The sequence below is a fragment of the Mercenaria mercenaria genome, chromosome 6, assembly GCF_021730395.1.
Source record: "Mercenaria mercenaria strain notata chromosome 6, MADL_Memer_1, whole genome shotgun sequence".
Lineage (NCBI taxonomy): Eukaryota > Metazoa > Mollusca > Bivalvia > Venerida > Veneridae > Mercenaria > Mercenaria mercenaria.
Genome location: NC_069366.1, coordinates 50,934,803 through 50,950,545, shown reverse-complemented (window position 1 = coordinate 50,950,545; position 15,743 = coordinate 50,934,803). Strand labels below are relative to the sequence as shown.

The following is a 15,743-nucleotide window of genomic DNA, read 5'->3' as shown; positions in this document are numbered from 1 at the left end:
CTTTGTTCCTGATAGTATATTTCCCGATTCAAAACATGTTATTTTATTAAAAATTAATAACGTTACGCTGCAACTGATAAAACACAACCGGAACTAAACATTGTTATTTGTCTTTGAAATGTCATGACGTCTTTCTGTTTACTGACGTTGGTTTCCCGCGCTTTGTTTGAATACGCTGCTATAAGAAATAGTTCTAAAAAGAAAGCCGTTCGATTGAATTTATTTTTATTATTATATCTTGATATCGGTATGCAAGAAAAAGATTCTGTCACTGGTTATAGGTGCAGATGGGAATTTCCGGCTCTCGGGTAACTGTTTAGGCGGTAACTCGGTAGGAACCTCGTTACCGCCTAAACAGTTACCCTCGAGGCCGGAAATTCCCATCTGCACCTACAGCTAGTGAAAGAATCTTATATGACGACGCCACGTCTTTGCGTTCTGACTGTAAACAGTTTGTATGCTGAAGATTGCTTTTCGCATCCAGCTTTTTGTCATATTCAAACAATTAAATATCTACTTTTAGTTCAGAAAAGGAGTGGATATAACTACTGCTTACTTTGAATATATTTTCTGATATATTCTTTTCCATTAAACCTAGTATGAACGCCTAGAAGCAAAAAAAAAAATAATAAAAAAAATGTTTATTTATGTTTAGAGTGAAAATATCATATGGCTAAGATTTTGTCAGCATTTGGCCGTATTCATATCTACTACTCAGATAAAAACTTCCACCGTTTTTATCAGTGTGTATTTTTTTTTTTTTTCAAATTTGAATAACGTGAGTATAAAGCTGGATATAGTCGCATAATCGCTGTCATTTTCAACTTTAGCTTGAAACAAACCCCGGTGATATGAATGAACTGAAGTATAAAAATATTAAAGATCGGTGCCGTTTCCAAACTTTACGCAAATATTTAGAACCCGAAAAATGATCGCTCAGAGTCTGTTTTAAAACGGCACTTTAAAACAAAAAATAAAGTAAAAAAATTAATATGAATAAACGGGGGGAGGGGGTAGTGATAAAAATGAGCTTTCGCGTTTTGATAATTAATTGCTTTATTATTATTTTTTATTTTAATCATATTTGACGGCTCTTTTTTTCATACATAACAAAATACAAATATATCTTTTTAACACCGAAAAAAACAACAACAACAACAAAAAAAAAAAAAAAACAACAACAACAAAACAATTAGGTCGGGCTACAAGTTATCTCAACATCGGCATAATTATACAGTCATTCCCACAATGTGTTAATTTTCATCTTTGTAAATAAACATTTTAAACCATAGTTAACAAATATGTGCAATTCAGATTTTAGAATAATTTTCGTTTTGAAAACATCAAATACAACTGACCCTTAGAAAATAGTCTCTTGTCTAATTCGTCCAGTCAAAAATTACCCCACCCTTCATGTCGGACCGAATGAAGTGTACGTACATGAAATATATAAGTTATTGCACTTATGCATTTACACAACCTGTCTTTTATAAAGGCACTCGCCGTAAGAAATTGACAACTTCCCCGCTTCATGGAACGCTGGATCTATTGGGGTTGAACTAACATATCCGGATTCCGGAGAAAAATGTGTTTAACTATTTATGAAACAGCTGAAACGGATTGAAACCAATTAATAATGCAACAAGCCGTTCAATAAAGGCTGCAAATAAATCCTACAAACAGACAATGTGAACTTGGTTGAAAAAAAAACTCAGGAAAAAGACGTAACGTTTTACCGCGCAAAATAAATAGCTTTTATTCTGAAAGTACGTGATTCTGTGCATTTTCTTTATTTGAACTACTTTCAAATAACCATTATTTGCTGAAATATTTTTTAAGGTCTTTTGCTCTGAATTATAACCAATATGCTTCTTCTTTAATGTAGTTATATTGAAATGTTATGCGGCATGTAAGAAATTGGATGGTGGTAACCAATGTTATTGGAATATAGTTTGGTGAACGGTTACTTGTTACAGCCATTTTCAAATAAAAAACTGGCAGTTTGATTTGTAATACCTATTTTTCAGTTTCCGTTGATAATTTGTTGCTTATATACTAAAACTAATATCTATGATTGTTCAAATTTCAGTAGAAAATTGTGGTTTCTAGAATTGAATTGATGTTACCATGGAAACGAAGCCCGTGACCTATATATCTGAATGTAAAATTCAAAAGCATTGACATTGGTATATTTAAGGAACACAGCTTCTATTTTTTTTTATTTCATTTCAACAAAATCCATGAGAATAATAGCAGCATGCTGAACGATTTTCCCATGAAAAATGCCACACGAAGGGTATTGCTGTAAGTATTTTAAGCTGTGAAATTTGTTTGAAGAAATGCAGATAACACGAAAATTTAACTTACGTTAGAAATAATATGTTTTAAAGCTACATTAACAAGAAAGAGTATTTTATTCAATATTTTATATAAGAAATTACTTCAAAAAGCAAGATATAAGCTATTTTAAGCATCTCTGTTGCCATGGTTACTTTAAACTTTAAGAAAAATAGGGTACCATGTAAAGTGCTTGGTATTTTGCTAATAATATTACCCAAATATTCCATGTTGGTCATTAACAGAATGGCACTGAAGCCGTCGAAAACCCCCATTTTTATACATTGTTGTTTTAAATTGAGAGAAAATGCGTTACCTTGGAAACACGAGCCCCGCGACATATACATTTTAATCTTATATTAGAAAGCTAACGCGCATACTAGTAAACTTATCAATTATGCAGACTTCTACGGTTATCAATGAAACTAAAATACACTGAAAAGTGTTAAATATCCGTATTTTCCTTCTTCTTTCAATATAACATACCTTTGGAGGGTCATGTTCTTCAAACCTAGATAAAAAATTAACTTGAAGGGACAGAGATAAACGAAATTGAGATTGTAGCAGTTAAAACATCATACTTTTACACGAAATACAAAAACATGAGATTGTAGTAGCTAAAATATTAACTTACACGAAATACGATATTGCTACGGTTTAACTAATTTGAATTTACCCTGGTAACAAGGTATACTACCTCCTTAGTGTAATTTTAGTGCAGTTTGAGGTTTAACACGCGAACCAGTTGGACGTACTACGTTGTGTGTTTTTACCGTAATTTCTTTTACCATAAAATGAATGTTACCGGGTTGCGATTGGAATTTTATGGAGATGGCGGCCCTTCTGAGAAAGACGGTATTGAATTTGATCCTAGTGCGCTTGTGTTTAACACAAATGACTCTGTTAAAGAACTGAGCCTCACCAACATCAGTACCGGAATTAATGATCTCAAAAGTATTAGATTTCTCCCATTGGATCATCCGGTACGTAGCGCACATTTTGTTTAATTCAGTGTAATTTGATCTTGACGTTTCATACTGGGAAATCAACATAATTTACTTTACCTTATTTAGATTAGACTCGACTTCTAGTCATAACTAATAAGAACGGTGTAGTAGTTTCGTGCTGGCTTGTCACATAGACGATTCTTTTTTGTTTTTAGTGAAAATTGTTGAGTCGTAATTAAATTGATTTCATTTTTTTTTACTAAAATATTTTCTATTAATAAATATTTATATGTTTCTATTTCTATTGTCATGTACAAGTTCATTTCATTTTAAATACCATTCAGAATGATTCATTAGCGGTAAGTTTCGCCAGCTGTCTCAGTGGATTCGTGGAATAAAAGTCCACAGTACATTTTTAGCTCGACTATTCGAAGAATAAGTAGAGCTATCCTACTCACCACGGCGTCGGCGTCGGTGTCGGCGTCGGCGTCGGCGTCACACCTTGGGTTAAGTTTTTCGTACCAGTCCACATTTTGACAAAGTCTTTTGAGATAAAGCTTTGAAACTTTCAACACTTGTTTACCATCATCATGGCCAGTTATAGGCAAGAGCACATAACTCCATCAAGGATTTTGGCTGAATTATGGCCCCTTTTGACTTAGAAATCATGGTTAAGTTTTTCGTACCAGTTCATATTTTGACAAAGTCTTTTGAGATAAAGCTTTGAAACTTTCAACACTTGTTTACCATCATCATGGCCAGTTATAGGCAAGAGCACATAACTCCATCAAGGATTTTGGCTGAATTATGGCCCCTTTTGACTTAGAAATCATGGTTAAGTTTTTTGTACCAGTTCATATTTTGACAACGTCTTTTGAGATAAAGCTTTGAAACTTTCAACACTTGTTTACCATCACCATGTCCAGTTATAGGCAAGAGCACATAACTCCATCAAGGATTTTGGCTGAATTATGGCCCCTTTTGACTTAGAAATCTGGGTTAATATTTCGTACCAGTTCATATTTTGACAAAGTCTTTTGAGATAAAGCTTTGAAACTTTCAACACCTGTTTACCATCACCATGTCCAGTTACAGGCAAGAGCACATAACTCCATCAAGGATTTTGGCTGAATTATGGCCCCTTTTGACTTAGAAATCTTGGTTAAGTTTTTCGTACCAGTTCATATTTTTTGTAAAGTGTTTGACATATGGCTTTGAAACTTTTATCACTTGTTTAGTATAATAGTCTCTATCTGTAGGAAAGAGAACATAACTCTGTCATCTATTTTGGCTGAATTATGGCCCCTTTTGGACTTTGAAATTGGTTCTGTTTTCATACAAGTCCATGTTTTGTCAAAACTATTTGACATATGGCTTTTAAACTTTGAACACTTGTTTATCATTATGATTTCCATCTGTAGGCAAGAGTACATAACTATTTTGATTGAATTATGGCCCTTTTTGGACTTTGAAATTGGCTCATATATTGCCATTTAGTGCAAGACTTATTGAAATCAAAGTAATACAGGAACTTTGTTTGTCTAATCTATTTATTTCTTTTGTCTGAATATCCGTGGAAATATTTTGACCCCATTCTTCAATCAGTTCTTCGAATAGTCGAGCGCGCTGTCATCAGACAGCTCTTGTTTTTCTAGCCAAGAATTACATAAAGTTATAGTATACAGTGCGTCGATTGTGTATTATATAAAATATTTTGTACTTACTTGAAAAAAGATATTACAATACGCAACAGACGTCCAAATTAAAAAAAAAAAAAAATAAAATAACTGTCCGTATAATTTCATTTTTATCTATTGTGGATTTACATAACGCTAAGTTAAAATGAAAATTTTCATAGATTTAGATATTACGGTGGCACAGGGGTAAAATGATACTTTATTTATATTGTGGCCACAACTTAGTAACTTGTGGCAACAACTTAGAAAATTATGGTAGTATATTTTTAAGTAGTAGTTTTATTAGGCACAAGTGTACATAACATGGCAATTTAAAACAAATGACATATAACATTGGTGAACTTCATCAGACTAGAAATATTGCATGACAGATAAATTTTATGAAATAAAAGCCATGTAATGATGTAATGCTCACCAATACCAGTGATAACACAAAAAGAGGAAAGGATTCCTCTTATTTCCATTGTGGTCCCTGATATTGGAGGTATGACACAGAAAGTCATGTTATAACTAAATATTCAGTACGAGTATTGCACAAAATTACATAATTCAGAAATGCATTTGAGATCACATATATTACAAACAAAGTTTGTATCACATTATTAAAACAAGAAATAGTTCATTACAGAATTTTTCAGCAAAACTTTAAAAACTATCATTGATATTATTATAGTGGAGGTATTGATATTGTAAAAATGAATGCATTGATATTATTAAAATGAAATCAGTACTGCAGTAGGGTAAAAAAATTGATAAATTACTTTGAGAAAAATATCTTTAAACTAAGATTCTCATAATAAAACATATTAAAAGATTCAAATAGTAATTGAGAGTGTCGTAGAGTAAAAAGCTAATAGAAATATAAAGTGAATTAAAATTGGTCATTGAATTTTTTGTTTAAAGCTGTCCTTTTATAAAAGAGTGACAGCTTTAAGATAAGTGATACTGAACAATGATCCTATACGTCACACATCCAATAAACCCGTTATCCTGTTATACTACCCCTCCGCTAACAAACGCTAACCTTTCACCCATGACTTTGTATATCGATGTTCATGAATACTGATTTGCTTCATTGCACTTAGTCTTTATGCATCGATATATTTAGACATGATATTACATATATATGCAATAAATTATCTTTGATAATTACATCTATTGTTTCAGTAAGTTGCAGTTGAGCCATTCCCAAAGCGAATCCATCATCTACCAAATAAATATTTAGATGTAAGGGTATTAGCTAGCCCTTGGCATATTAGCCCTTCGTCAAGAGTGACTAGAACGAAATTAACTGGCCAGAAAGTGGGCTTTGATGGCATGCTTAATTAAAGGCCTAGATTCACTACTATATAAGTGTCACCGCCCCCCAAATCCAATATACAACTCCCATCTTATCTATTGCTTATCAGCGATTATGTAACCGTAACTGATTAGAGTCAATTAGCACAGCAGGGACCCCAACTAGACCATGAAGATGTGTGCAGTGGAGTTGAAAGAAATTAATTTTTCTTCAGTGAATGTGGAATGATAATAATATTAATTATATATCAATTTAAAATAAATTACATTGTTTCCCTTTCTCACTTGTTTATTGGAACCATACTGTGATGGTCATTAGCCCCCAACTGTGCTGGTGAAGACAGAAATCCCTTGGCCCACTGCCAAAAATCTAGGCCTTTAAATGTGTGGGAAGATTCAATACACCTAAGATGTTGAGGGAGACTGTTCCACATTAAAAGCAAAAGATTTTCTACCAAAGCTTCCTACCTTTGGTAAAGAAAATCACTAAAAGTGTAGCTAGCATCAATTGAATCGGAAGAAGGAAGTGCAGACACTCTGGATCTGGTACAACGGTCATGAACACGAGTAAGGGGTACAAAATGCTCCTTAAGGTAATCTGGTGCTGTGTCTGACTTTATTCTATGCACATGACGGATCTACTCTCTTTGAGACAGGTAACCAGTTAAGAGTCTTGAATTGAAGTGAGAAAATTTCAAATATTTTCACGAGCGCGTAGCGCGAGTGAAAATGTGAACATTTTCTCACTTCGAGGTGAGATATATTCCATATTCACGAAAAACAAACAAATTTTCTTTTTATTTTATGCTCAATAACGTTGAGATGTGCATTTTACAACAATTATAATCTCGGCGCGGGAAACAGACGCGCGTAAACAGACATGACGTCAGACGTGTTGTGACGTTAGAAAGACGCACACAACATAAAGTTCCATTTTATTTTATTTTTTGCTGCATAACGTTATGAAATTCTCATTAAGAAAAATAATTTGAATCGAGAAATATACTATAAAGAACAAAAGGCGACTACAATTTTCATCCTGTTTTAAGCAAATAATTTAAAATTCATACACAATGTATGAGGGGGCGGAGCTATATCTCTCACAGTGTGAAAATATAGATTTCATATTTTCACAGTGTGAGTGATGAGATATAAAAATATTTAACTGATAGAATACAGTATTTCATTAGTTAGCATAAAATAAATAGAGGATATTTGTTTGTTTTGAGTGAATATGGAATATATCTCACTGAGAAGTGAGAAAATTTCAAATATTTTCACGAGCGCGTAGCGCGAGTGAAAATGTGAACATTTTCTCACTTCGAGGTGAGATATATTCCATATTCACGAAAAACAAACAAATTTTCTTTTTATTTTATGCTCAATTACGTTGAGATGTGCATTTTGCAACAATTTTTAATCTCAGCGCGGGAAACAGACGCGCGTAAATAGACATGACGTCAGACGTGTTGTGACGTTACAAAGAGGCACACAACATAAAGTTCCATTTTATTTTATTTTTTGCTGCATAACGTTATGAAATTCTCATTAAGTAAAATAATTTGAATCGAGAAATATACTATAAAGATCAAAGTGCGACTACAATTTTCATCCTGTTTTAAGCAAATAATTTAAAATTCATACACAATGTATGAGGGGACGGAGCTATATCTCTCACAGTGTGAAAATATAGATTTCATATTTTCACAGTGTGAGTGATGAGATATAAAAATATTTAACTGATAGAATACAGTATTTCATTAGTTAGCATAAAATAAAACCCAACATAAGACCTACTATCCATATTCAAGAAAAATCGAACCAATTTATTCTGGGTAGTCTGAAGCCTATTTTTCCAATACTGGGTCAAACTAGGGTACCAAAATGAACAAACATAGTCAAAGTGACATTGTGCTAAGGAAATGACCAAAAGTTTCCTAGTATGAAGATCCAAGAACTGACTCTTTCTATGCAAGTATTTCAACCGGGCATTTGACTTTGTAACCACTGACCGTGCAATTTCATCACCGGAAAGATTCTGATCCAAAGTAGCACCAAGTTACTTAACTGAACTGGTGGCTTGGATACTTGTACCATTACGCGAAATACCGGTATTTAAAGTACTTTGTGACCTTAACTTATGCTTTGAACCAAACATAATAGACCCTGTCTTACCAAGACGAAGTGAAAACGTCTTATCAACAAGCCATTCACTTACATGTTCCAGCTCCACAGATAAAAGCGATTCAATGTCGGATATACTTTTACTATTAACAAGGATCCAAAGTCGTCAGCATACAATGAAAGTTTGTTTTTTTACCACAGCCGACATTAATTTACAAGTTGTGGCCACAACTTAGTAAATTGTGGCCACAAGTTATTATATTGTGGCCACAACTTAGTAAATTGTGGTCACAACTTTGTAAATTGTGGCCACGAGTTTTTATATTGTGGCCACTACTTAGCATCTTGTGGCCACAAGTTTGTAAATTGTGGCCACGAGTTATCATATTGTGGCCACAACTTAGTAAATTGTGGCCACAATATAATAACTCGTGGCCACGACATAGATTAGCCAATCGAAACGACCGTTTTATCTTTGCCGCTGTGTAGAAAGGGTAGGGATAGAGTGCGAAATGGACCCGCACAAAAGTGTCTACCTCCCAGCAAAGGGCTAGACAGGAATGGAAGATGGATGGATGGATGGATGGATTGGATGGTACCTACCTACCTATATGTCTGTCCGTCCGTCTATCTATCTTCCATTCCTGTCTAACCCTTTGCAGGGACATAAACACTTTTGTGCCCGTCCATTTTGTAAGGTTGCTGATTTCTGCCATTTCGCGTTTCCGCCCAATTGGACGCGCCCAAATGGACGGGCACAAAAGCGACTACGTCCCTGTAAAGGGTAAGACAGGAATGGAAGATAGATAGACGGACGTCCGGACGGCCGGACGAATGGCCGTCCGTCCATCCATCTATCTATCTTCCATTCCTGTCTAACCCTTTGCTGGGACGAGACACTTTCGACACCTTGTTCCTACCCTTTCTATACAACGGTAAAGATAAAACAGTCGTTTCGATTGGCTAATCTAAGCCGTGGCCGCGAGTTATTATATTGTGGCCATAATTTACTAAGTTGTGGCCAGAATTTACTAAGCTGTGGCCGCAACAAAGTTGTGGCCAGAATTTACTAAGTTGTGGCCACAATATAATAACTTGTGGCCAGTATTTACTAAGCTGTGGCCGCAACAAAGTTGTGGCCAGAATTTACTAAGTTGTGGCCACAATATAATAACTTGTGGCCAGTATTTACTAAGTTGTGGCCACAATATAATAACTTGTGGCCAGTATTTACTAAGCTGTGGCCGCAACAAAGTTGTGGCCAGAATTTACTAAGTTGTGGCCACAATATAATAACTTGTGGCCAGTATTTACTAAGTTGTGGCCACAATATAATAAGTCGTGGCCACAATTTACTAAGTTGTGGCCACAGTATAGATAAAGTGTCGCGGATGTCACCTCTGTACCACCGTAAGATATCCGAAGAAACATTTGCGACTAGTTTATACCAATTTATTTAATGTCGATTGAGAAGCAAGTTCTACAACTTATACTATAGAGATAGTACCTAAAATTTTAGATAATAATAATAATAATGAAAAAAAAATTGAAAAATAAATAATGCTGGTTGCTGATAGAGTTTTAGAGTTTATTCATTCATGCATTGGACCATAGGTCCCTGAGCATACATGCAAACATAAATATATATTTACAAATAGTTACATTGTCAAGTATCAGTTAATTGAATATGTTGTAAATATCAGTAGCGCATCAATATTAGGAACTGCAATATAATATCATATACATATTAATTCATATATTATGTATCATGTATATAGCGTGAGGAAAGAGAGGTTTTCTATCAATTAAAATAATAACAATATTGATTTCTAATGTCAAAAGCTTTATGTACATACATCGCTAAGTTCTTATTAATATTAACATTTTCTGCAGTCATTAATTCAATAAATCTTGGTATAGTTGGTCTTGACCAGTAATATTTCTTGATATACTTTTTTCTTAGATCATTATAAAGTGAGCATTCTAAAATAAAATGAAATTCATCTTCTAAGCTATTACAATAGTGACATTTTCTTTCATTATAAGGGATTGGAACCGGTTTATGCCATCTGCCTGTTTCATTTTCTAGTCTGTGAGATGAAACTCGTAATCTACAAAGTGCATTTCTATACTTACTTATGTTTACTAATTTTAAATATGGTTGAAGCTTGAAACTTGAAAACAAAGCGTAACTTTTTGCTCTCGTTGAATCATTAATATCCGCCCTCCAGGTTTGAATAAATACATCAGTTAATCTAGTTTTTAGTACAGATATAAATACACCATTATCACCAACTCCCTGAAATAACCACACATCATAAAAGCCAAGGGATTGTAACAGATTTTTCGCAGATTTTGCCCAGGAGTTACTATTTGGTTTTACTTCTAATTGTCTGCATACTGAATATAATACTGTAAAGGTATTGATTTTATCATTTTGAAGCATGTTATTCAAGATTTTCTGAAACTTCTTATTTAATTTCCATGTAGCTGCTCTTACAGATAGTCATTGATAAATATTTAATCCCCAATCATACCTGGATTATTGCGGGAAGAACATATCTCAATGCAAAAATGTAGTCAAAATTAGTTTTTATTTCTTATAAATTCGCTACGCTCAAACGTAAATAAATCATTTATCCTGTAATCAAAGTAAATCAAAGGAAGAAAGGAAAACAAATACATAAATTCACATTTAGGATTTGTTATCTGCATTGTCATGTATCGACATTGTTAACACATTTTCTGGCTTTAACAATAACACATTGTGCATGTATTTTAATACTTTTCAAAGTAAACGAAAACTGCACATATTTATACTGTAAAGCAAAAAACTGCAAACCATCTTTATAATTATATCCTGTTCAACTCAACTTCAATCATATAAACAAATCAATTCCTACAAGGAAAACATACATATATGATTATACTTTCCCGGTCAGTGTGCTGCGAGGCGGCTACTCAACCCTAACTCCGTCGTGGGAGGGGGAAGTAGAAAGATACCAAGTCTCAAGACCAGCTACAATCTTCTGGTGGCCTGACATCCACTTTCCCACAATTAATTGCCGAAAAAAATATTATCCTCAGTGATGATAATATAATCCATAGATGTTCATTTGCTAGCCAAAACATGTACATTCATCAAATATATTATGTCTTCCAAACATATCATTTATGAATACAAATATTTTTTAGTCAATGCATTTATATCTTAATAAGACTATAAGAATCAGTTTTGAACTTTTGGAAAAAAAGCTGTCTTCTCTATTTCTATCATACAAGAAAAGGTAAATTTCTATTTCTAATTTTTAATCTTACAAGAAAATATAACTTTTTATTTCTAAAAGAAATTTAAACGCGGCAAATATATCGTCCTTGGTACTTCACTCCATTATAGAACAGTTCTCCACATGCATCAATCTGTAAAAGTATATCCATTCCGTAGAAATCTAGGTGAAGAACACCTAAAACCTTGGAGTAATCTGTAAAATATAAACTAACTTGTATTATTATAAACATCGTCTTAAAAAATGTCAACAAGTTAAGAACTAATTATACTTAAATCAGCTCTTGCGATTAGCAGTTCAATGCAAATTAAGCAAATATTTGTCCATAGAGTAATTCATATTATCTCCATTTGTCAGACAAAATAATATCGATAGAAAAGATTATCAAAGTACTGAAAGTACAGAGAGGCCGGCTACCACAAAAGACTAAATAACTGTGTGGGAAACATATTTGCAAAATCTGAAATACTGTGGAGTTTCCGTAATCAAACTAAAGCGAGCATAGGGTACTGTTGGGAGGAGGAATTATCTTAATTATCTTGGGAAAGGTAGTGTTAGGATATTACAGACTATAGATGGTGAAAAACACATAGTGCTTCATTGGGGATAACACAATTAGTGAGACAGACAGAACGTAATTCTTACTTGGGAATCTCACAAAATATAGACGAAGTAAAACTTATAGACAACAAAGACAAAATGAACAACGAAAGGAACACAATCGTGGACCGTTTTGTAACCGTCTGCGGCAAACACACAATTGGTAAATTTAAACCGTTTACACTGCGTTTGTATCCTTATGCTTGGCCCCGCATTGGTTCCAAAACAAGCTGTGTCATTGACATCAATATAGACTTTCATATAAATAAGTATTTTTTGTAGAAGCAATCAGATGTTTAGAAAACTGTCCAAAGGACAATAAAACTGCTTACAATGTGTAAGTTATAAGGGGTACAAACGGGAGAAGTATTGCAGAGCAATACAAGACTCCCTACTGGTTGGGAACATTACAAACAATAATAGGTATCATAAAGAACAATAACTAGAAACAGAGGAACTAAAAAGGAAAAAAAGTAAAAAATGTGACAACAATTACCCTACGTTGCCAAATTAAGTCTCCGTTTATGTACATGTATAAGTGCTTTTTTAAGTTTTGAGGTACGTAAGGAGGGGGGAATTGCCCCGTATCCTCTTAAAAATGGAAAATTGCGTCGTGATGAAAGCAATATTTTTCATAAATTTGTTATAATAAAAAAGAAAATGATTTAAACGCACATTGTCTCATGTTTTAAATGGTAAAGTTTACAATATCATGTACATGTAGAAAGGGGAATGTTGAATTTCGGCCCCCAAAACGGCCAAAATAACACCGTAAACTCTCGACTTACACTCTTGAATTTTGCTAACGATATTGCACATTTTGACATTGCTTTGTGGGTAAATAAAGTCAACGCTAATATATGTATGTAAAGAAGCTCACTGCTTTTACCGGCGATTTTTATAATGCCATTTTACTTTTAACAAAATATATCTTTAAAAAAGACGGTATGCGAATTGTAATAAGACAAAAAGTTTATGAGGTTTTCATATCATTTGTGTTATTCTGTCATCTATCTAACATTTTGCAAATAGCAAAACTAAACACGACACTTTAACATTTTAAACAATCCGTTATTTAAAGTCGGATCCAGAAAAGGCCAAATTCTTCATGCTCGGCTACGTCTGGATTGTAGCTACCTTAACCATGACCTAAACCGCCGAGGACTCACAAACATCGCTAGATGTGATTGTGGTGAGATAGAAACTATCGACCATTATCTGCTTCATTGTCGAAAATACCAAAATCTTCGAACTGACATATTTTCCAATTTCCAATGCCCTCTAACTCTTAACAATCTACTGTATGGTGATGAACATCTATCATATCAACATAATATTTCCCTATTCACAGACGTACAACGATTTATCATCTCATCAAATAGATTCAATGAATAAGCTGCGACACCCCACACCTCCCCTCTCCCACCCCAAACGACTACGAGAGACAATAGCATAAACATGCTCGTTAATTCTTTCACCCCTCATTCCAAAAAAACTTCGTATTTACATGTATTTTTCACATTCATATTCCGATTCATACAACATGACACACAAACTTACACAGCCTAGTTATTATTCTTCATTTAACCTCTGTTTTCCTTATGGAGCGGAATTCATATAAGTTTTAATTAGCTTGTTTTCCAGTCCATTCGATTAATATTTTCTTTGTTTGTTTGTACTATTTGATTGATGTATGTTTTTATCAAACTTTGTTAATTTAAATGTACTACTTGTGTTTGTAAATATAATTGTGGAAATATATACAGTTTAAACCAACATTTTAAATGGTTCTCTTTTATTTTTTCACAAAGGTTTCGTATGGGTGCAGTTTTGTTTCGTTTTCTTTTTCTGGAAAACACTTCTATACCTAGAAGACTTTTATCGATCGGCTAATATCGGCTAATCACACCCTTGCTATGTAATAAACAGACCGTATTCAGCTCTCTCTGTAAATTGATATCTCTTTTGTAATTGAGCAGGTTTTTATTATATTTATTAAACTTACTTATCTTTTTTTTAGATATATCAATATTCTTGCTAAATATACTGAGCGAAACGTAGCTTTAAAACTGTAAACAGCGTCATCAAGGATAAACGCTAAAATGTCTGACATTCACTCAACGTTGCACAATCAGCAGAGTGAAAAAATATACACTCTCGTCCAATCAGGCAGAGTGTTGCATAAATATTTCATCTTGATAAATTATTGGGGCGGTTAACCCCAGTGTTAACAATACGGTTCAGATTCTCTTAATACCATTTGCCTACAAGCAATCAGTAAACAATCGCCGCCTAAATAGTCCTAACATTTCAGCAGAACATTAATAACAAGTATCGCATATAAATGTAAAAAATATAAACTCTCGTCCAGTCAGGCAGAATGTTGCATAAATATTTCATTTTGATAAATTATTGGGGCGATTAGCCCCAGTGTTAACAATACGGTTCTGATTCTCTTAATATCATCTGCCTACAAGCAATCAGTAAACAATCGCCCCCGAAATAGTCCTAACATTTCAGCAGAACAGTAATAACAAGTATGGCGTATAAATATGTATAGCTGTCCAAAATACGTAGAATGCTATTATTTCTACGCGATTCTGTAAATGGTTATGGCATACAGCTCTCTTTTATCCGTTCAGATAATATAAGAAAATATTACATAATGAAAGTAAATTAGTCCACCCTCTATGAATGAAATATTCGTATGAATGGAACTATTTCGTCTTTGGTAAAGTAAAACTTAATGACATTAGACACACAGTGTGTAATATACAGAGATAAAGCTTAAAAATCATGCGAAATGTAAGACGTATTTAAAAAAAAGAAATATTTAAGAAATAATAAGTTCCCAAGTGTGGATCGTAAAATAACCCGTGTTTTGAGTTCTTATGCGTAAGAATATATCATGAAGGCCGTAGACCTGAGTGATATATTGTTTCGCATAAGAACGAAATATTCGGGTTATTCTACGATAAATCACACTTGGGAACTTGTTATTTCGATTCTAACACAACATACTAGTATCAACAATGTAAGAAAAAATGGTAACTACCTTTTACGACCGTGCTACGCACCTGGATCGGATGACGTCATTGCACGCGCGTGGGTTATTGCCGAATAACCAGAGATAGATCATTTGCTAGTCGTGTTAGAATTCTAATTCAAATTTTATCGAAACACTTGGATTACGTTATAGCTATGAGCTCGGTCTATAAATAGATCCGAGCACAGTTTCATTCAAAACAAACGTCGATATGAATTTAAACTGTGCATTATAATTATATTTTTAATAAAGATATTTCTTTTACTAGATATGATTTTGCATATAATACAATAAATAATGAGCACAAAATGTGTATGTTCATAAATATTAAAAATCGATTCTTCAGGCTCAATGGCCAGGTTCAAGGGGAGGTAAGCGCTGCGTGGAATTGCCACAGTAACGCGAG

The 15,743-nt window shown here is 33.7% G+C and overlaps 1 protein-coding gene across 1 annotated transcript in view; it reads left to right on the top strand.

Annotated features, from left to right (window-relative positions):
- The first annotated feature begins 3,070 nt into the window (after window positions 1–3,070).
- Window positions 3,071–15,743, top strand: part of LOC123548925 (uncharacterized) — a 49,223-nt gene continuing 36,550 nt past the window's right edge. Inside the window, exon 1 of the mRNA XM_053545875.1 lies at window positions 3,071–3,320. Coding sequence (XP_053401850.1) covers window positions 3,132–3,320 — 189 coding nt within the window. The 5' untranslated portion in view covers window positions 3,071–3,131. The remainder of the gene's footprint in view (window positions 3,321–15,743) is intronic.